Genomic DNA, 23,663 nt, shown 5'->3' with positions numbered 1-23,663 from the left:
AAAATTAAAAGGAACCAAAATAAGAAACACATTTAGCAACATGTGAGTTCCTCTTATTGAGTTTCTTCCCTAATTTAGATTCCGAGTTTTGCAAAAGAATGACAAATTCCTTTATTTAAAGAAAAATGAAAGCAGATCCATTACCTTCTGTCCTATGAATGCTATCCTGGATAATTAGATAAATAAGATATTTATCAGCGTATGGTTTACGCACATAGACATGAAGCTCTCGTGCCTGCGTGATTTTTCTGTCATGCTCATGTGGGTTAAAGCCCAATAGTTATATTCTGAAAACTCAAGTGCCAGTATGTCTTTAAAAAGATTATATCCTGAAATAAAGTTTTAACATCCTATATCCTATGATAACAGTTATTTTGCATATTTTTCTTTACTACTGAAAACTTGCAAGGCTCGAAGCAGTTTAATTTTTATATATTGAAGCTACTTATTTGCCATTTTTTACAAACAAATCATAAAACATGGTAATTTCACAAATTTTATCAGGGAATATTTTATTACTAGATTAAAAAAAAATAGCGGTAGATTTATTTAAAAAGCACATTTTGAACTGAAGACCTGAAATGTATAGCTTGTGTAGCTCCATTTGGAAAGATGAAGGTTTTGCTATTGTTTGCAACAGTTTTGCCTGATTTTTGTTTTCCCCCTTTGCTCTGTTTTTTGTAGTTTAGTTTGTTGCAGCATTGTTGTCATGTCTAATTTTTGTTTACATTGCACTGCACGGCACTCTTTCATATACTTAAGTAACCTTTCTTGTTCTTCACTGCTGAATGACAGCTCATTTATTCTAGGGTGGTAATTGCAGTGTAGCAGACCCAGGTGAGCAATGTAAAAAGTTGAAGCGCAGATAAAATGTATCATTTCTTTTATAATGGTGTTGTGTGCTGTATTCTTTTATAGATGCTTTTTGTTTACATAGAGAACATCTAGGAACAATCTACATTTTCTTCAAAATCTCTTAAAAGAAATACTCTTTCATTTTTAAAAAAAGATATATTATTGGCCAGGTGCTGTGGCTCATGACTGTAATCCCAGTACTTTGGGAGGCCGAGGTGGGTGGATCACTTGAGGTCAGGTGTTCAAGACCAGCCTGGCCAACATGGTGAAACCCTGTCTCTACTAAAAATACAAAAATTAGCCGGGCATAATGCCACTTGTCTGTAATCCCAGGTACTCGGGAGACTGAGGCAGGAGAATCGCTTGAACCTGGGAGGTGGAGGTTGCAGCGAGCTGAGATTACACCACTGCAATCCATCCTAGACAACACAGCGAGACTGCTTAGAAAAAAAGAAAAAAAAAAAAAGACATAATTGCAAAAGAAGTATTTCACTTCACCCTTTTTTATAGGACAGACCACAGTGCAAGCAAGAAGATAAATGGTTAACTGACAATTGACCTCTGATTGGAGAATACTAGAGAGTGGTGAGGACTGTGGCAAGCAGGAGGGCTCATCAGCCTCCCAGATTTAACCCAGGCTGCATGTAGGAATGCAGACCCCGTGTTGCTAGGTCTCTGGAATTAAGTTATATTTAACTAGCCTGTGATCTCTAAGACCTTCAATTATGAGGTTCAGCACCACTGGAAAACTGAGTCAGTTTAGTACTTTATTTCACAAAGGCAAATTGATGGTCCTTTCTGACCTTAAATTCCCGGTTTTCCTTGAACTGTTTAGACAAATCTAAGAAGTGTGTAAAATAAATACAGTGGAGCTTGAGGATTTTTGTTGTTGATTTTCTGTCCTTTTATATTTCCTCTTTCCCTCTGAAGGTTCACATAGGAGCCTCCACAGCCAGATGATTACTTTCAGATTTGAAGGCAAGATTATTTCTTGGAATTTTGGTCTGAGGAGAAATTACTTAGCTCACTTGGACACCTATGTTGTGCTTTCCCACAAAATTGTCTAGCACTTCTCTTGAGACATATGCATGACCACTGCCCAAATGAAATAATCACCCTTTCTCTTAAAGGATCCAAGACTATTAAATATGAAGAATGTCAACTAATTTGACTAGCAGAATGTAGGCCTTCAGTGTTAACATAGCCTTTTTCTGTTATTGCATTTCTCTGCCTTTGTTCTGCAGCCCCAGTCTAGTACCTTTCTTAATGCAGATCTCTTTGAGCATATTGTTTCCATTAAACCAGCCAATGGATCTCATTTGCTCCATACATATTCATATTAGGAAATATTATTGTACAAAGTAAAAGATGCTAGAAAAAGATATACTGGGACAACATTTCTGAAAGTATTACTTCTCCAGTAAATGCTCTAGGAGGCTTTTTCCTTCAAACTCTCTATTCCTAGTTAGGGTCTCATCATTTCTTGCCTAGATTATTGCAGTAGTTTCCAGGCTGACTTCCTTTATGCCCTTTGTAAACATATGACTGTCAGATTAATATGTTTTCCGACACAGCCGTGATCCTGTCATTCTGCAATTGAGTTCCTCATCATCTACCTGATACAGAAACAGAGGGAATGTGATAATACAAATAATAATGGTACTCACAACAACAATAAATGACTGCTCTTTGATATTTAATCTCTAATATCAATTGTCTTGAGACAATAAGGCTTTTGGAATTCAGTATCAGAGGGTTTAACTGTGAGGTATTTGGCATGGGTCTGAATTGCATGTATATTGTATGCTGATGGGAAGATTATCTGATACACATGAGAAGTGTGGAGGTGGGAGCTGACATTTTGTTAGAAGTGCATGCCTGGCATTTTGAGATACTATTGCACCTCCTCAAATCTTTTTTATCAGAAACAAACTACTTTGTGATGATAGAATAGCATAATATAGGACAGCGGAAAAATCTTAGTGCGTTTTGTTCTGGTTTTGATTTTGCAACTAAATATGTATGATAAATAGGAAATGATTGCATTGGAGCATATGTATCTGTTAAAGCAGATTGACTACTTGGTTATCACACTATAAACAACATTTTTGAAGAATTTTAAGATTTATAATCTCTGATATAATGTTAAGTGAAAAAATAAGACACAAAGCCACACATAAAGAGGGTTCACATTTAAGCACCATCACCTATACAAAACACACATGCACACAGTCACACACACACTTACACACAGATACATGTATACATAGAAATACAAACCATGAAAATAAAGTTACCAAAACGGTTGTTATCACTAAAGTTTTGAACAAGTGTTTTTTTAATTTCTTTACTAACCTTGTTAATACTTCTCATGTTTTCTACAATGAGTATCACTGTTTTTGTTTTTGTTTTTTAAATGGAGTCTCTGGCTCCCAGGCTGGACTACAGTGGTGCTATCTCAGCTTACTGCAACCTCCACCTCCTGGGTTCAAGCAATTCTCCTGCCTCAGCCTTCTCAGTAGCTGGGATTACAGGTGCCCATCACCATGCCCGGTTAATTTTTGTCTTTTTAGTAAAGACAGGGTTTCACCATGTTGGCCAGGCTGATTTTGAACTCCTGACCTCAGGTGATCTGCCTGCCTCGGCCTCCCAAAGTGCTGGTATTACAGGTGTGAGCCACTGCACCCGGCGTATCATTGTTTTAATGAATAAACTATGTCTTACATGAGGGCTTGCCTAACTCTCTCAAAACTCTAAGAAACAATGAATAATATTATTTTGATTAAACATTATTTAAAAACATGAAGAGACAAGAATAAATACAAAGTTGAACTTTCCTCTTACAATAGTAAAATATCTTCTTGAATCATTCTGTATCGTACCATTCCATGAATGGTATCCATGGAAAAGGGTATGTTTTTCTGATTCATTTATTTATTTGCTTCTAGGTTATTGAATGAAGAACTCTAGGAATAGAATGAATAACTGTATAGATTACACCTCTGATGCCCGGTGTGTGTGTGTGTGTGTGTGTGTGTGTGTGCGCGCGCGTGTGTGTGTGCATGCTTCTTTCTTCCCTTGTGATTTTTCTCTCCTTTTGTTACCTAATAATGATGTAGCTGATCTGCTTACCATGTTTCTTTATTTCTATAATGCCATTTGTTGTAGATCCCATAGAGGTGCTCACTCTTGCTCTTGCTCTCTCTCTTTCTCTCTCTCATACACACACACACACACACACACACACAGAAGAGAGAGAGAGATTAAATAGAAAAAATTAAGTAAAGAAAAGGCAATGGGGAATAATTTCATACTTTAAGATATTCATTCATTAATTGCTCCATGATAATTTTTTCTTTTTTAATTTTGTTTTTCCATTAGTTATTGGGGTATAGGTGGTATTTGGTTGCATGAGTAAGTTCTTTAGTGGACATTTGTGAGATCCTGGTGCACCCATCACCCGAGCAGTATAAACTGCACCATACCTGTAGTCTTTTATCTCTCATCCCCTTCTACTCTTCCCCTCAAGTCCCCAAAGTCCATTGCATCATTCTTATGCCTTTGCGTACTCATAGCTCCCACATATCAGTGAGAACATATGATGTTTGGTTTCCCATTCCGGAGTTACTTCACTTACAATAATAGTCTCTAATCTCATCCAGGTCATTGCAAATGCTGTTAATTCATTCCTTTTTATGGCTGAGTAGTATTCCATTATATATATGTACCAGAGTTTCTTTATCCACTCTTTGATTGATGGGCATTTGGGTTGGTTCCATGATTTTGCTATTGTGAATTGTGCTGCTATAAACACAGGTGTGCAAGTATCATTTTTGAATAATGACTTCTTTTCCTCTGGGTAGATACCCAGTCATGGGATTGCTGGATCACATGGTAAGTAGGGCTCTACGATGTTTTGATACTCTTCTATGGCATAGTCTTCGTGCTGCCATGTTCTAAGTGTTATGAAAGGCTGAAGATAGGAATATTAGAACGTGGCCCCCTTCCTGAGTTATATAGCTTAGAACAATGTTACTCAAACTTAAGAATGTGTAAGAATTACCTAGGTCATAGCACTTACACATGGAATATCAAGAGGTAGAACAGACTAGGGGAAGATGTTTGAATTCAGCTATCCATGTAGAGTTTAAAGAATTATTTTTACCCAGAGTCTTGAAGGGGAAGGAACTGAGTCACACAGACAAGAATGTGCCTAAAGCCATTCAGCAGTTCAGAGTGGAATGAAAAGGACCTGGTTCCCTGCTCTTAAGCCAGTGTTCTTTGGCTGGCTAGAACTCAGCTCTCTGTTTAAAACATGAATGAGTTGCAGTGGAGCGCTGTGTTCCAAGTAGGGTTTGTAAGACTTCTGGAAATCTGAAAAAATTCTACTGGTTTTCTGCCTGTTTCTCTGTCTATACTTGAATTCACTGAGGCCAAAAATGGTAACTTTTTACCCAGTAGCTGGCAACATTCCTGGTAATTAGAAAGTGACCAGGAAATGCTCAGTAACTATCTGAACAATTGCATTTTTCAAAAAGAAATCTGAAGTTCTAAATTTTGAGCCAACTAAATATCATATTTCTTTGTTTTTGGGTGGTTTGGGAAAAATCCAATGTGTTCTCTGAAAGGAAAACATATTTGGAGATATGATTATTTTTTCTGTAAATAAAGTTAGTTTGTTGTAAATATAAGTATACATGCTCATTTTATAAAATAAAATGAAAGGAGGAAAAAAGAGCAAAATATCTGTATTGACACTACTCATAATTACCACTCATAATTTTTGTTTTGTTTTTGTTATTCACATATAGGACTTTAATCATGATATATGTATGAATTTATATCCTGTTATTTTCCTGTAACATTATAGCATAATAGGATTAAGCATCCTATTACCTATACAGTTCTTGAGATTTATAAAAATAAATTATGAAAATACTGTTCGAATGAGAAGGGTTTTTCCGTTTATATGCTGTTCCAAAGAACCTTAGATATCAGAATTTATCTGAGCCCAAAAACGTCCCTTAGGTACCTTAAGCTACCCAAATTCTTTGAATTCTTTCAAACAAATCCCCTAATTTTATAAAGAGGAAATTGAAACCCAAGAAACAATATAAGTGAATTGGTTTGAACCCAGGAATTTCAGTAATTGTTATCCTAATTTAAAATTGCTTCCCAAAGAATATTTATCTTTGAATTTGTTGATGTTTGCTGTTTTAAAAAAGAAAGAATAATAATAAACAAATTCCTCATTTTACCTTTAAAAGAAAGTTTCACTGGAGGAATAAGATCCAAATGATTGAACCCCCATCAGTCATTTGTATCCCCCGGCTGATGAGGATTTCAGCGGTTGTGCTGATGCCTCGATCTTGGGCTAGCCACCATCCCCTTGCTCTGCCATGGAGCTTGGTCACCTTGTACCATGATCAAAATAATGGTGCTCTCTTTCAAAAGCCATCCTCAGATTTCCACCTAATAGTGTGAAGAAAAGAGAAAACATAAATTTTTTAGTGCCCCAAATTCTAGGTTATCTACTGCACTGAACGATCTAAAATATCAGGTAGGCGCTTTCAGCAAAGCTTTTAGAAATATAAATATACAAAATAGGAAAGATTATTTGTGGGATCATTCAAACTATGACTATTGTTGTTCTCATCATTATTGCTGTTTTTAAGGAAGACTTCATATATTGCAAGACACATTGCCAACTGCCCTTCACCTATGGGATTATATAAACGCAATCCTAGTTTTTAAATAATTGTGCCGAAAATCGAGAAGGGAGCTACCTTAACTGTGTATTCAATTCTTGAGTGACAAAGACAGGCGTGAGAGAGAGAGAGTCCCTTGCTTCCAAACCACCCCTCCTTTGCCTCACCCTTTTCAGGACAAAACAACTACCAGAAATGAATCTACCCCATGTGGTCACTACAGGATTTATCTGGGCATTTGCTGAACCTGCTCGCAATTTATTTTTATTTCTTCCGATAGACATGGATTTGGCACAGGAGAGTGAATTCTTTTTGAAACAGCAGATGTGCCTGGTACACCCGTTTGCTGTAACCATTTGTGCTGTGGTTGAAAAAAAAAATTTTAAGAGTGCAGAATTGTTGAAGGGGGAGGGTTAAAAAACCAGAGCCATTTTAGTGATTATGCAAAGTTAGAATGTGAGTAATTTTGCTGCAGTTAGTCATTATGTGCTTTCATAGCTTGTTTTACAGGGATAAAGGGATGTGTACGGGTTTGGTGAATAGAGCTCTTATTTGTCCCTAATAGTCACTCTTTATGAAAACATTTTCTACCCTTCCTCCTACTCTGTGGCAAAAGTGTTCTCTCCTTAGAAATTATACCTTTCTGTGATCCATTCCTTTTATCCATCTACAAGTAAGTGGACAGACAGCTCCATTTTGGAGAACAAATATGTTCGAAGAAGAATTTTTTTCTCCTATACAATATATAGTGTAACTGATACACATTCAGATCATCGTAATACAGTGATCATTATAAAATGAACGTGTTTTCTGCAAAGAAGAAAAAACTGAGCAAACATCTAGTGACTTTGTCAGGAGCCTAGTGTGCTGTAAATATAATGTCCTTTAAATATTTTATTTGAACTATTTGATAGCTGTTAGCAAATTTTATACATGGAATTCTGTGAGAACTGTAACACACCACCTATTCCTTTTTTGCTTTGCTTTCGGTCACTCAATTTTTTTTAGAAATATATGAACGAGGGTCTGTTTGTTTCCACTGAAGCAAATATAGCTACTTGCTCACACTGGTGGCTTCTCTCACTGAATTCCGCGAATATGTTAGAAACTCTTGTATGAAAATACAGCAACCCAATTTGTCCCTATTGAGCCTAATTTGTGATTTCCATGCACTGCTGCCTGGTGCGTATACACTGAGATCCACTTTTGTTGAAGAACAAAACTGGGTTTGTTACTTTTTTGTAGGCTTATTATTAAGTCTGACCATTCTGGTGTGGTGGTAGGAACACTGGTTTCAGACTCTGGAAACAGAGCTCTAATCCTGACCCTTTGAAGACCTTCTCACTTTGGGCAAATCTTTCCTGAGCCTTGTTTCCTTGGAGAAAATGTAGAAATTTCCGATCTTCACATTTCTCACACCCTACAATTATGTGAAGAATATTGTATGTTTCAATTATGCACAAATAAATTAGTTATTTCTTCTCAAAGAATCATCTGTTAAAAATTATTCCCCAAGTAGCTCTTTTTGGACCCTCATCTCAAGGTGGTCACATTTTAATTTCTACCACTGATACACAAATTTCAGCAATAAGGAACCCCTGTAGGACTTGAGAGTTTCCGGAGAGATGGGATCCCACCCATTTTATTATCTTTTGTCTTTTTATGGCTTCTGAGTAGCAGTAAAAGATAAGAATGGTTGGTTCTATTACAGTGGTTGATTATAACAAAAAACTAGTGAACCACACTCACCAAGTGTCCAGCTACCTACAGCTAAGAAGAAACCCAATGTTTATAAACTAACTCAGAACTTTTAAAATCAGATGGAATTACAGAACCCTCTATCAAACTTAAATCCTTCTTAGATGAGTGGTTCACAAAACTGATGGGGGATGGGAAGTGTGGGCAATTTTATTAGCCAACTATTGCCGTTACTGTTTTATTTGATTAAACACTTCTCTCTTATATGGAATTTGCCAATAATACATTATTGAAAAAACTGATTTCAATAATATGTTATTGCAAAAACTAATTTATTGAATAAAAACCTATGGTAAGGATGGAAAGCCCAAGTTTCTACCCACATGGAATTTAGAGAGGAAAGGAACACTAAATAAGTAATTGCAAAACAATTCGTAAGGGTTATCATAAGGATAATGCAATCTATTAAAGAGACATTAATAGCAGGCACCTTGTCTAGTTTTGGAGGATCCAGATTGGCTCCTAATGGAGACATCATTTCATTTGAATTCTGAAGGATGAACAACCAGTTAGAAGTTGCAAGGTGGAAGCAGGTTGGAAAGTGTTCAAGTCAGGGCAACCACAGGATAGCTGGAGTGTTGAGTCCTGTGTAGAGGAAAGTAAGAGAGGAGGCTAAGAAGATAAACAGTAGTTCTATCAGGAAAGACTTTGGACTTCATGGTAAGAACAACGAGAACTTTTGAGAGATTTTAATACAGGAAGGCAATGATCATATTTGAGTTTTTAAAATTTGATTTTAGAATAGAGTACGTACTGGAGGGCAATAAGCGGTCAGTTTCTTTAACAATACACATATGTGTGTGTGTATGTATTTGTTGCAGTAAGTTAGGTCACTAATCATAGTGGACTGAACTGAGGCACCAATAAGTTAATAGAAGTAGAAACATTGATGGTAACTAGGAGAGAGAACAAGAGGAGAAAAAAATATTGTGATCACATTTATAACATATAATCACATTGCTAAAATCTCTAAAATATGTGCTAACCTTGAAACATACCTGATTTATATAGTTTTTGTCAATATACATATGCACCATTATCTTACTTTTCTTTATAAACTATTATTTTGAATTGCTGTTTTCTGGCTTTCCAGCTGCATACCATTCTATTAGCTCAATGTTCCAGGATTTTCTCAACCATCCTCTGATTTTTCCTTTAAAAAAACAAGTAACATCACTTATGAGCATTTTAATAGCTCTTCATTGCAAGTTTGTCCACCAAAAAATTATTTCAATTTTCAGTGCTACCAGTCATATAAAAATGCACCTGTAATATTCCCACTGGGATGGAGTTTTATTATTTCTTGGCTAATTGGTTGAACTCTCAGTATTTTTCACTAAACCCTTGGCCTGATTGGAGAAAAGTGTCTGGTCCCTTGAGGAGATGCTTCAGCAAACGAGGTCGCTTGTTATGGAAATAGGCTCTTCTCTCACTGCATTTCTAGCTTATAGAACACACTCCGATTGAATTAACCTTCATCACAATGGCATTGTGTCCAGTGCTGGACACATGCATGCCAGGAACTGAGAGTGTACTATACAGGTATTTATAATACCCATATTCATTCTAGGAACTAATTCTACATGGATGGGTGTTTATATAAACAGGAGCCTTAGAGAGCTCTCAAGTTCAAAACCGATGGCATTCTATGTCATTTGAAAGTTATTGGGGGTGGGAGAGGACACTCCTTAAAATATTGGCTTTCTTAGTTTTGATCTGATGATATGCTAGCTTTATGAAGATGCAGTGCACACCCTCACCTGCATAGTTGCTTCTCTTTTTAATAGAAACTAGAAAATGAAGATTTTCAAGGTAGCATCTGGGTGCTCCTAATTGTCTTGGTTTTGCGTTTGAGAAAACATCTTCACATACCGACATGGGGGTCTGTAGAAGTCCAGGGAGATGTTTTTAGAAGTCCGGGGAGACTCTGAAGCTATTAAGAATAGCCTATCACTAGCAGAACACAGTGCTGTGAGATGAATGAGTGCTGATACATTTCAGAGAAGTAAGATATTTATGTGTGCATCTCTCTGGCAAAAACTATCGGGGACTCAGGTGTGTGTGTGTGTGGTGTGTGCGTGTGTGTGTGGTGTGTGTGCTTTTTATGTGTTCATTGAGGACTAAAAATTAGTATTAGTGGTATATTGGCAGCAATGTTTTGAGCTCGGTGGCACCAATTAAAATTGTGTGATTTTTATTTCATGCATAATATTTGAGATTATTTTAACTCATCACCAGATTTCAGCTACCATTTATCCTCATTTAAAAAGTTACTTCTTTTCTTTAATGTGGAAAGTAAACAAAAACATAAAACCGAGAACAAAATTTTCTCTTAACTACATCACCTAGTGTAAAACTGTAACCTCTAAAAATACATTTAAACCATTTTTAATTTTCTGCTATTCTCCTTCCTTTTTTTGTATGTACATATACACAGACATTGGCATGCCACAATATTTTAGAGTGTGTTTGCTTGGTTTTTAAAATAATGTATATATTTCTGATATATATTATGTTAAATATATATTTATTTTTATACATTTATATATAATAAATATATAATATATACTATGCCTATATAATATATATTTCTTCCTTTGAGTTAAAAAGCAATACGTGGTAGACGCCTAACAAAATAGGAAAAGTATATAGAATACCCAAAAATAACCGCTTTAAAATAACCAATGTTATCAGTTTGGGAATAAATCCTTCTAGTCATACGTGTGTGTGTGTGTGTGTGTGTGTGTGTGTGTATAAAATATATATGAGATATCTAGATATCTCATATGTATATGAGATATAGATAGATGCATTACTTATCAACAGGTATAAAACTGTTTTCTAACTGAATTTTAAAACAAAGACAATTTTTGATACATGTTATTTTTATTATATAGTGGTAAAATATACATAATATAAAATTTAACATTCTAACCAATTTTAAACATACAATTCACTGGCACTAAGTACATTTACATTGTTGTCCATCACCACCAGAACTGTATCTCCTCAAACTGAAATGACGTATCCATTAAACAATAATGCTCTAGCTCTATTCTTCCTACTCCCTTCCCATGGCAATCACCATTCTACTTTCTAGCTTTATAAATTTGACTGTTCTAGGGACCTCTTATATTTAGAACCATATGGCATTTGTTTCTTTGTAACCGGATTGTTTCTTCAAGCTTCAAGCTTAATCTCTTCAGGCTTCATCCATGTTGTAGCATGTGTCAGAATTTTCTTATTGCGTTGTGTGTGTATCTATATAGACGTATAGATATATAGATAGGGGTGTGTGTGTGTGTATATATATCACATTTTACTTATCCATTCATCCATCAGTGGACACTTGACTTGCTTCTTCCTTTGGCTATTGTGAATAATACCGCTACGAACATGTTACCATGATTGTACAAATAGCTGCATTCCTGCTTTTAGTTATTTTAGGTATATACCCAGAAGTTGAATTGCTAGATTATTGATATATTTTGAAATATTTTTATGACATTGTTTAATCGCTGTGTAGTATTCCATTATATGAATATACCATAATATATATAAATAATCCCCATGTATTGATTATTTAAATTTTCCATAATCGTTTGGTTTTATAAAGGACACTGTTACTGCTGAGTTTCTTGAAACTAAACATTTATGCTCTCTGGTCATTTCCATAGGCTAAAGTTTAAGAAATAAAACTATGGGTTTAAAAAGTATAAACTTTATTAGGGCTTTTGTTACATATCACCAAATTACACCACTGATTTCCCATAAAAATTTTATAGAAACAAACATTAAGTTAGTCCCTAAATCTAAATTATATAATCAATTTTCCTTCTAAGACAATTGGAGTCACACCATTATGTCACTCATAGCCCCTAACTCCAAGTGGGATTTCCTGTTCGGCTTTAGCAACAGTATCTAAAAGTAGTTTTGAACTCTGGTTTTAACTGAGAATCACCTGCCCCTTCCTTTTTGAATTTCCAGATTTCACTTTGTTGAGTGGGTTTATCTATAACTTGTATTTAAAAATCCCTAAATGATTCTGTTGTGCAGCCAGATTTAATTGCGGCACTATTCACAATAGCAAAGACTTGGAATCAACCCAAATGTCCATCAGTGACAGAGTGGATTAAGAAAATGTGGCACATATACACCATGGAATACTATGCAGCCATAAAAAAGGATGAGTTCATGTCCTTTGTAGGGACATGGATGCAGCTAGAAACTATCATTCTCAGCAAACTCTCGCAAGAACAGAAAACCAAACACCGCATGTTCTCACTCATAGGTGGGAATTGAACAATGAGATCACTTGGACACAGGAAGGGGAACATCACACACCAGGGCCTATTGTGGGGAGGGGTGAGGGGGAGGGATAGCATTAGGAGATATACCTAATGTAAATGATGAGTTAATGGGTGGAGCACACCAACATGGCACATGTATACATATGTAAGAAACCTGCATGTTGTGCACATGTACTCTAGAACTTAAAGTATAATTTAAAAAAATACAAATATAGAAAGGAGATAATTATAAAATTTTTATACTAAATTCTAGATAAAGCAAAGATGTAATAACTACCTTGGAAGACCAAAGTAGAACCTGCCCATAACCCTTTGTTTCAGTAATTCTACTCTTACCACAATCAGAAATGTGTAATAAGCACACTGAGACATATACCAAAATGTTTATAGCAGCAATATTCATAATAGACAAAAACTGACAACAAAATTGTCCATCAGTAGAACGGATAGATTGTAGTATGTTTATTAATGAAATATTGTAAACAGCAGAGTGAGCAAACAACTGCTACGAGTAACAAAATGAAGGAATCTTCTAAGACTGAGCAGGAGAAGCAAACCATAGAAGGCATACTGCATGTAGTCAAACGCAGAAACTGCATTCAAAGTCAGGACAGTAGTTACTCTGAAGGAGGAAGAAGGATGTAGAGATAGAGAGAATGAACACAGTGGGCTTCTGAGTGGCTGGGAATCTCTTGTGGTGAGTGGTATACACTTATGAGTTGTGCACTTTTGGTAAATATGTTTGGGATTAGACAGAAATTCCTAGCATGGTAGAAAATGAGGCTGTTCATCACTTTTATGTGTTTATCTTAAAGACTTTTTTCTCAGTGTTTTTTTTCTCATGTTCCACCCTGAGATGAGATCAGTACAGTTAAAGCATGATCAGAAATGGTCATCTGACACCACAGCTTACCTAATTTACACTGTTCTTTCTCCTTCACTTGTAGTTCGTCAGTGAGTCTTTGAATCTCTTCATGGGCCACCCCTAACTTCTTTGTTACTTGTTCCATTCCTTTTCCTAGGCAGTTTTGTGATGTTTTGTGTTTTTCCGGGTCTTCATTATGAGACTGAAATAAAACTTCTTAGTAATAAAACAAAGAGCAAATGTAAAAAAAAAAAAAAAAAAGTGCTTTTCTAAATGTGCAGTGTTATGTTTATATATCGCACTCTTGGCCAGGCATGGTGGCTCACGCCTGTAATCCCAACATTTTGGGAGGCCAAGGCAGACAGATCACTGGAGGTTAGAAGTTCAAGACTAACCTGGACAACACAGTGAAAACCCCATCTTTTAAAAACACAAAATGAGCCAGTGTGGTGGTGGGTGCCTATAATCCCAGCTATTTGGGAGGCTGAGACACAAGAATTGCTTGAACATGGGAGGCAGAGGTTGCAATGAGCTGATATAGCGCCACTGCACTCCAGCCTGGGCGACAGGGCAAGACTCCATCACAAACATATATATATATATATATATATATATGGCATTCTTAATCTCAAATATATATATTTTTTAATCTCAAATATATGTATATTTGATATATGTAATTATAATTCTTAATCTCAAATATATATACATATATATGGCATACCTATATATATAAAAATACATATACTTATTTATATAAGTATATGTATTTTTGTGTGTGTATATATATATATTTGGCATACTTAATCTGTCAGGTTATTTTCCAACTCATGGGGTCATCTATCAAGTCGATAGTGTAGGTGACCTGGTTGGATGAGGTATGGAGATATGGGTACATACCCTGAATTATGGAAGATAATTAGTGAGATGACTTGAGAAAGCAAAATTTAGTTATTCCTCTAGTAATGGTTGGGAGAAAATGATGATGTAATTTTTGTATAGAGCCAAATGAAGCAGCAAATTAGGGATTGCATTATAACTGAAATAGGTTAGCGGTGTTTGCATTTTTGTTCATTGTACAAACTCAGAAACGAATTATATTTATTTATCCAGCCATTATTTATTAAGTACCTACCTGATATGAATCCTTAATAATGAGACCAAGCTCTTCTTGGGCAATAAAACTCTGAATATTGCACATTTACTCTTGGAATCACTGGATTTTTGAAAGTCAGAATATCTTCTTTTATAGGTACCTCAACCTCAGTGAAGCTCTTCTTTTTTTTCGTGAGTGATATAGAAATATTTTTTATTTGAAGAGAAAGACTGTTTATTTTTTTAAAAAAAGAGAGAGAAGAATAACTTAACATTTCCCCTCCTTTATTGTTCAGATGAAGTCAGTCTAGAGAAGTCACGTGACTTTCCCAATGTCACTAAACTCTAAACGGTGGCAAAACTGGTACTTTTTTTCTCGGTCTCCCAAGTTCCAGTGCACAACTCTTCAGTGGCATGCTTCCTAGTGATTCATTCATTTGCCAGTATCCATAATTTAAACTGGGAATTGCAAAGTGCACCTCATGCACTACAGGTGGACTGCAGAAATTCTTTGTTTTATTTCTCTTCCTGTGTCTGAATAATAATAATAAACACATCTTTAAAGTCAGAAGAGGAATATTGGATTCATATTCCACATGTCAGCAGTGAGCTGGCATGGGAAAGCAGCTGCCTTTCTAACAGAGTAAACTCTTCAGTTTTACACAGTTCACATCACACTGTTGTTTCCTAGACACTGGCATTGTCGTTTTCTGTTCATTCTCCAATTTATTCAATTTTTCTTCTAGGAGAGAGAGATTTTCCAGTGTCTACATTTTGATCACTTACCTCTTAAAAATAGGAAAACTACAGATAGACTGAGAAAGAATTTTGTGTGTGTGTTTTTTTTAACATGTCAACTATTATATTTCACTGTTTTCTTACCTGAGAGAGGTGGATGGTTTTTAAAACCCCAAAGTATGGAGCTAGATGACCCAGGCTTGAACCTTTGATCTGCCACCTGCTAGTGATGTGTCCTTGGGCAGTTACTTAATCTCTCATCAATATCTTCTTCTGGAAAATGAGGATTAGTTTCTGTCTCAGGAGTAATTGTGAGGATTGTATATAAATTATGTTCAACACAAAATGTTTGCACCGGGTAATTTCTATATAAATGTTTGCTATTATTACACATTTTGGGGATTACCAATAGGTATTTTAGTTTGTGTTTTCTGCCAGAGGGATATCCAGACAAAGTAGATAACTGAAAGTGAAAAGCACTTGAGGTATTCTTCAAATAGCTCAAATAATTGCCATGAAAATATAATTGAAATGGAAATATTCATCATCTCTAGCAAGTCAACCATCCCCCTTTTGATATTTTGTATATTCCTTGGCCATATGAAAATATCATTCTCTATGGCCTCAATTGTATTGTACAAATGATTTCATATTATGTGTTTTTCATTTAAAATTTACATTTAAATCTTAAGTAGTTTCCCATGTCATGTTGCTGAAATTAAAATGTAATACAAGGATTTTGAATTTCCTGCTGCTGTTTAAATGTTGACCTTTTGCTTCTGTCTACTTTCTCCTTCTGTTACATTAGAAAACTTTCTAAATAGGAATCATGTTTACTCATCACGCTAAATTTTGCCCCAAATATTCTATAACTAAGAACTTTCTGAGTGCAGTGAGTGTGACTTTCTTTGTCTCATTGTGAATCTAGTAAGCAGCTCAATGCCTGTTACATAGTAGACTTTCAATAAATTTCTATTGAATAAATAAATTGGATTGAATTTCTGGGATTTGTGGTATTGTGTTTACTTGGCAGTAAATTCAGAACGTACTTTGTTTTAGTACATGTTGTTAAATACTATTTTTAAATGCATTCGTCTCTTTCCTTTCTTAGTAAGTTTATTTAAAAATTGCCCTTTATTTCCAGAGGGGATTTGAGTCAGCAGCAAGTAAAACTTACACATATAATATGGCCATAAAACTGAAAATAAGCACCTCAAAGGCTTCTTGGAAAAATAATGCTATCAATACATTCTAAATTGAAATCATTAAACTATTTAAAGGTGGGAGGACACTAATGAAATGACTGTAATTAAGCATGCATTACACATTTTTACAGAATTTCTTGATTGTCTAGTCAATAAGGGAAATAAGATAGTTCATATTTTTGCATGGTCAGTTATAGTCTGACCAAAGAAATGCATTTTTCTTGGGATATTAACCTTCATTCATTCATCAAATACTTGTTAAATGCCACCTTATATGCTATGATATGATAAAGCATAGTGAGGAAGCAGCAGGGAGTAAAAAGGATAGTCTCTACTTGTTTAGAAGCAGATATATACACGTGTGATATGTACAGGGAGGGAGAAGTAAAGAGCACTCACTGTGCTGGAGGATTCAGGCAAAGTTTCACGGAGGAACCTGACATTCAGGTTGAGATGTAAGAGATTCCTAGGAATCAGCTAGATAATTCAAAGAGAATGGTGAAGTGCATTGGTGTAGGTATCATCGCTGAGATGTAAGAGAGCTTGGCACAAAGGATGTGAAAGAAAGTCAGTGTATCTCAAAGAGAGGTAGAAGAGGTGGATTTGCATCCATCATTCCACTAACCTGTTGAAGATTTTTGAGCAGGAAAGTAATATGATTAGATTTGCATTTGCAATAAATCACTCTGGCTACCAAATGAAGGACTCATTGAAGGAGAACAGTTGTAGACACTGGGAGACCAGTTTGGATGTTTTTGGAGAATTCATAATGAAAAATGGCGGAATCTCGGCATGGGATTGTAGTAGTGGAAATGGTAAAATGTGGACATGTTTGTGAGTTATGGAATTCCCTATTTAGAGAGTAGGATCAACAGGATTTAGTTCTTGAATGGGAAGTAGGTAGAGTCTCAGAAATGATTCCCAGTGTTCTCCTTTGAGCAACAACTGGGTGGATGAGAAAACCAAATGAGAAGCAGATCAGGGTAGATGATGAAATCTGTTTTTAATATATTGAGTCTGAAAAGCATATGAGACATTCAAGCAGACTCATGAAATAGACAGTTGAGGATTTGGGTTTAGTATTCAGAATACAGATGAATTCTGGAGACAGAAATTCTAAAGTCTTCATAATATAGGAGGTATATCAAGTTGTGGCCATGGTGCTGGAGACAGTGAATAGAGAGACAAAAGCAGAGGTCTGGTGTCAAATAGAGGGAATCCTTATTTACCAGCTGTTGGGCAATATGTTGACTATTGTCATTAGTAACAATTTCGTGGAAAGATTTAAGAAGCATTTTATTTTTCATAAGATGAAATTCCATTTGATGAAGATAGATAGCTTTCTGGTAAACTAGGCTGATCCAGAGATAAAGATTTAAAAATTCCCAGGGACATTTGGTTTACATTTTACTTCCAATGATTCTCAACTAGAGAGGAAACCACCTCCTGATGGGGAGTTTGGAAATGAATGGGCATATTTTAATAAACTGTCACAATGACTAGAGGACACTGTTATCATTTAATGGGTAGGCAGCAAAATACCTTACTGTCAAACTCAAGAAGACCATAGTACTCTGTTGAGAGACACTGATAAACTCTTGTGCCACATGTGTTTCTCTGGCTTGCTGATTGTAAAGTTCGCAACTGCCTGTCAAGAATGGTCACGGACCCTCTCTAGATGTTCCTCTCTACAGCACTATCTTTGTCCTGAACCTAGAGGAGATGACGGCTCTGCCTCTGCTAGTTCCACATTATTTCCCTGTTCTTCATGACTCCTCTGCAATTACATGGGGATATGTGCATAATACCTGTATAAATCAGATCCTTGAGAAGACCTAGTTGGTGCGTGCTGTCATTTTTGTTTGAATCCTGACTCTTACGGCTATCTTTTCTACATATCATTTGTCTCAAATATAGTTTCCTAGGGATCTTGTGATTCCAGATTTAGCTTCCCAATAAATTACAAGAAGCTCTTGAATAAAGTGGTATCTTTTTGTTTGGTTGGTTTTTGTTTTGTTTTGGTTTGTTTTGTTTGGATATTAGTCTTTCAAAGGGTAAACTTGTCATTTACTTTTGTAATTTAAGCAGACTGGGTATTCTTGTCTTGCTGGTGGAGTGGCTTTTCCTTTCTGCTTGAAGGTAGTCCCAATAGTACTAAAGAGAGACATAGTTTCCTCATTAAGCAATTTATTAAAATATGTATGTTCAAAACATTCCCAAAAAATACTCAGTTAAGACTCCGACGTTCTATTACAGAGGACGTGGAAAGTCATTTTGAACCTAGGAAAAATTTAAGGTCAGATTTTTCTAGTCAATAATGCCAGTCATAAAAAAGTCAGCGTAGATGGGCATTGAATGAAAGAGGGAATAAAGCTTTGCTTTTCTTTGATGACTCAAGATCAGCAGAAACCCAGAGTTCCTATTTTGAACACTTTACAAACCCAACTATAAATGGAGACAGTGACTGAGCAACTGGGCTGATGACAGGCATGCTCTCTGCTGCAGCTGTAAAGTCTGCCCCAAGAAAACAGTTCAAAATTCGCATATTTTGAAATTGAAAACCAATAACATTCATAAACAAAAAAGAATTAATATAGACCTAACTCCTTAGAAGTAACGTTTTTCATAAGTTTCTTCTTTCAGTCTCTTTCTTGGTGAAGACACACACACACACACACACACACACACACACTATTTAAACATCCTAAAGTCTTTGAATTAAAGCATCAGGGCACAATTTTGGGAACCATTGCTTTCTTCTAGGAAATATCTCACTGCTAGAGCTCTCTTTGGAGATGAGAAAATTTTTCTCAACTTTCTTGTGAATTCCGTTGTGTACGTGTGAGCATGTATCTGAATATTTTACGTATTATCACTATGTGTTTGAAAATAGCATATTTAGCTATATACATATTTTTTTTCCTTTGCAATTTTACGTGCCTTACATCACGGGAGGTGGAAGGGGTAAAGAATAGGAATTATTTTAAAGCATATTTATTTATGTTCCTCATGGTTCAAGAAAACTATGCCAACATTCTTCTGGCCCACATGTTCAATTAAATACATAGTGAATCTTTTCTACTTACTGGATTATTTGGTGCTTCCAAGCATTTATTTTTGGCATTTCATTTCGTTTTTGTTTTTACAGGAATTTTTGAAGTTTTATTGTGATTTAACGTTTTTATTTTGAAAATCAAGCACATTTTAAAAATTACTCTGCTGCAGCTGTAGTTTGCCCCCAAAAACAGATACTTCAAAAATCACATATTTTGTAAATAAAAATGCAGGTATAGAAATATACAGATTACTTATTTATCTATGATTTGTTATATGTATATAAATATATGCAATCATCTATAAATACAGATATGCAAATAGATGTTATTTTTTGAGACTTGAATTTCTGTAGCAATCCTTTTTTTTATGTGGTATTTTTCCATTAGTCATTTTCTAAGCATCTTCAACTTGTGAAGCTCTGTGAGGTTAATGGGGGGAGGGTAGTATCCTAGGATGAGTAGTATATGTCTCCCTGTCCCCCGGTCTGGTAGAGAAGCTATGCATAATAGATTAGACCAAATAGATTTCTACATTTTCAATCAGAATTGGCTGTGCCCAGGAGATAAGAACAGACAAGGTGCACCCCTGTGTGTCTGCCCTCTCTCTCAGAGCAGGCCCTCCACTTCCCTTTTGTTTAAGTTAGGATAGCATGTTGCTATTCTTCATGACCAATGTCATGAAACTTTTCCTCTACGTTACTTCTTTTAGAAGTTTTAGTTTCAGGCCTTTTTCATTTTTAAATCATTAACCCAGTTTTAGTAAATGATGTCAGATAAGAGTCTAATATCATTCTTTTGTATGTGTACTTCTAGTTTCCTTAACATCATCTATTGAAGAAATTGTCCTTAACTATCATCTATTCTTTGCCCCCTCATCAAAAATCAATTGACTGTATATGTGTGGATGTATTTCTGGGCTCTCTGTTCTGTTCTTTTGGTCTGTATATCTTGTTTTTCTTGCCAGTATCTTACTGTTCTGATTACTCTAGCTTTGTGATATATTTTGAAATTAGGAATTGTAATGCCTTTGGCTTTGTTCTTGGCTTCCAGATCAATGTGGCTTTTTGTGGTCTTTTGTGGTTCCATGTGAATTTTAGAATTATTTTTTCTATGTATGTAAAACGTCATTTAGGTATTTAGATAGGGATCTCACTGAATCTATAGATAACTTTGGGTGGGATATACATTCTAACAATATTAATACTTTCAACCCATGAACACAGATGTTTATCCATTTGTTTGTGTCTTGTATAATTTCTTTCATTGATGTTTAATAGTTTTCAGTATATAATCCTTCTCCTCCTTAGATAACTGTTTTCTAAGATTTTTATGCTATTGTAAGTAGAATTTTTTCCTTTCTTTAATTTTCTGTTGTTCATTGGCAGTGCACAGATATGCAACTGATTTTTTTGCTTGTCTGTGAACTCTTTGAAGGCAAGATCATGCCTTTTTTCTATTCTACATAGTAATACATAAATACTAATTAGCAGTTATTAATATTTTTCATTTATTTATTTTTATCGAGTTTCATTCGCAGTAATTTTTGCTTTCTTTCTTTTTTTCCTATTCTTCTTAGAGCTCCACTGGTTCAACAGCCTCTCCTCCAGTTTCGACTCCAGTCACAGGACACAAGAGAATGGTCATCCCGAACCAACCCCCTCTAACAGCAACCAAAAAGTCTACATTGAAACCACAGCCTGCACCTCAGGCTGGACCCATCCCTGTGGCTCCAATTGGAACACTCAAACCCCAGCCTCAGCCAGTCCCAGCCTCCTACACCACAGCCTCCACTTCTTCAAGGCCTACCTTTAATGTACAGGTGAAGTCAGCCCAGCCCAGCCCTCATTACATGGCTGCCCCTTCATCAGGACAAATTTACGGCTCAGGGCCCCAGGGCTATAACACTCAGCCAGTTCCCGTCTCTGGGCAGTGTCCACCTCCTTCAACACGGGGAGGCATGGATTATGCCTACATTCCGCCACCAGGACTTCAACCTGAGCCTGGGTATGGGTATACCCCCAACCAGGGACGCTATTATGAAGGCTACTATGCAGCAGGGCCAGGTTATGGGGGCAGAAATGACTCTGATCCTGCCTATGGTCAACAAGGTCACCCAAATACCTGGAAACGGGAACCAGGGTACACTCCTCCTGGAGCAGGGAACCAGAACCCTCCTGGGATGTATCCAGTCACTGGTCCCAAGAAGACCTATATCACAGATCCTGTTTCAGCCCCCTGTGCACCACCATTGCAGTCAAAGGTAAGAAACTCAGTAACATAATGAGGAGAATACAGGGGTGCCTATCTTAGTCTGCCTTCTCCAGGAAGCAAAGCCTAAGGCAAAAGTGTATGTGTTACTTTGATTTCACTAATAAATACAATCCCAGGGAAGGATGAGTGAAACCAGAGAGGAGAGAGAGACTATTTGGTGTATTACTAATATGGCCACTGTTTAGTATCAAATGGAATTGCTTGTTCAATCTCGAAGAATCATCTTCCAAAAGGCCACAGAAACTGTAGTATCTCAGGACAAAATGTTCTGATGGAGAGAGAGAAAATAATTTACTTTTCACATCCTTCCCTGTATTGGTTAAAGCTTCTCTCTATTGTGCAGAAACTTCCTATATACCTTGGATTTGCTTGGATATTAAATAGGTCTGTAGCATCTCAAGCCTCAGCAAGGGTAGCTATCTATAGGTGAGACATGTGGAGGGCAAAAGTGAGTTGAACTGTTGTTAGGCTGTGGCCCTGTGAAGCGATTATATAACTCCCGCAATGTTGGTACCACAGCGGTTGCTGGGGCAGAGCAAGTGGCCAAGGACCCAAGAGATGGGTGAGGCCAAGCGTGTCGAAGATAATGCAAACACCTTGGATAGTTTCTCCTTTGAGAAGGGGCTGCAGTATAATGCAACTTGTTTGGGACCCCTTATTTATTCATTTTACTAACCCTCCAGAAACAATCTTACTCTTCAGCCTTTAGCACTATTAAGCAATGTTTAAAAACTCCTTATAAGTGACAGTTACTTCTTATTTGATTTAATTGTCCGTATGTGAACCTTTGAAGTTAACACTCTCTGTTACTTCGTCTGAATAGGTAAGGTATAATACTACACAGGCCCACTCACCACAACTTCGATTTTTCATTAGTACTGGAACCAACACAATGTTGATTCCTCCCATTATAACCAGAGGAACCAATAAGAATAACTTAGAATGGGTGAAAATAGAGGAACTGGGCCAGTTTCCAGCCATTTGGGTTGGAGGCGTGCCCTTCTTTCTTTTCAGTTAGAACTGTGAGAAATCAGAAATTTGAGAGCCCCCAGTTAGCTAGAAGATCAATGGTAGTTTTGGGGGATGGATTGGGTAGAAGTTTGGACTGTATTTTTAAAAATTCTTTCCACATTTTTAACAAGATTGTCAATTTCAAGACAGATCTATTCACATATTCAACATTATATCAAAAATTTCCTTATAGGGTGTTTACTAAACTGTTTTTCCTACAGGAAACTTGGCCGTATTAATGGTGTCCTATGTGAATTTCATGTTCTGTGGGGGAATAGAGCTCTTCCTGACAGTGGCGACTGTGAAGAGCGGGAGAAATCCTATAGCCTTATGTGTGACCACTATATGAAATTGGCCAGCCATGATCCTTTTTCAATAGATAGATTCCAAATTAGAATTTTAAATGATTTTAAACATTACTCGGTTCCTGAAGTCTCTCTATGAAAAGAAATGTTATTACAGCTGTTTATTTCTTTTTAGAATAAATGTGTCCAAAATAGCCAGTCTGGACAGCCTTGCTCTTTGTTAATGTCACAGTATATTTGCATCAGTTCCTCCTGACCCAGACAAGGGGAGTCTGTTTTCAAAACAACCAGTTCAGAGAAACAGATTATTCAACTTAACCACACTTTTTGTTTTTAACAGTTGCAACAGATTTACCTAGGGAAGATTACAGTAAAATAAAACTTTAGGCCAGAACAATTGCCGTCAAGGTTTAAGTTCAAATAGATAGGCAATTTTGCCCTGCCCGGAGCAGGGTGACTGAAAGCACCCAGTGACTGAGTGATGTT

General features: G+C 36.2%; 1 protein-coding gene across 1 annotated transcript in view; it reads left to right on the top strand.

The window, feature by feature from the left end:
• LPP (LIM domain containing preferred translocation partner in lipoma) overlaps nt 1-23,663 on the top strand; it is a 766,241-nt gene that overhangs the window by 449,541 nt on the left and 293,037 nt on the right. The window contains exon 6 of the mRNA XM_011999879.1: nt 21,167-21,850. Coding sequence (XP_011855269.1) covers nt 21,167-21,850 — 684 coding nt within the window. The remainder of the gene's footprint in view (nt 1-21,166; nt 21,851-23,663) is intronic.

Source organism: Mandrillus leucophaeus, unplaced genomic scaffold, assembly GCF_000951045.1.
Source record: "Mandrillus leucophaeus isolate KB7577 unplaced genomic scaffold, Mleu.le_1.0 Scaffold607, whole genome shotgun sequence".
Taxonomy (NCBI): domain Eukaryota; kingdom Metazoa; phylum Chordata; class Mammalia; order Primates; family Cercopithecidae; genus Mandrillus; species Mandrillus leucophaeus.
Note: the sequence above shows the minus strand (reverse complement) of the source record. Positions and strands in the feature narration are given on the sequence as shown.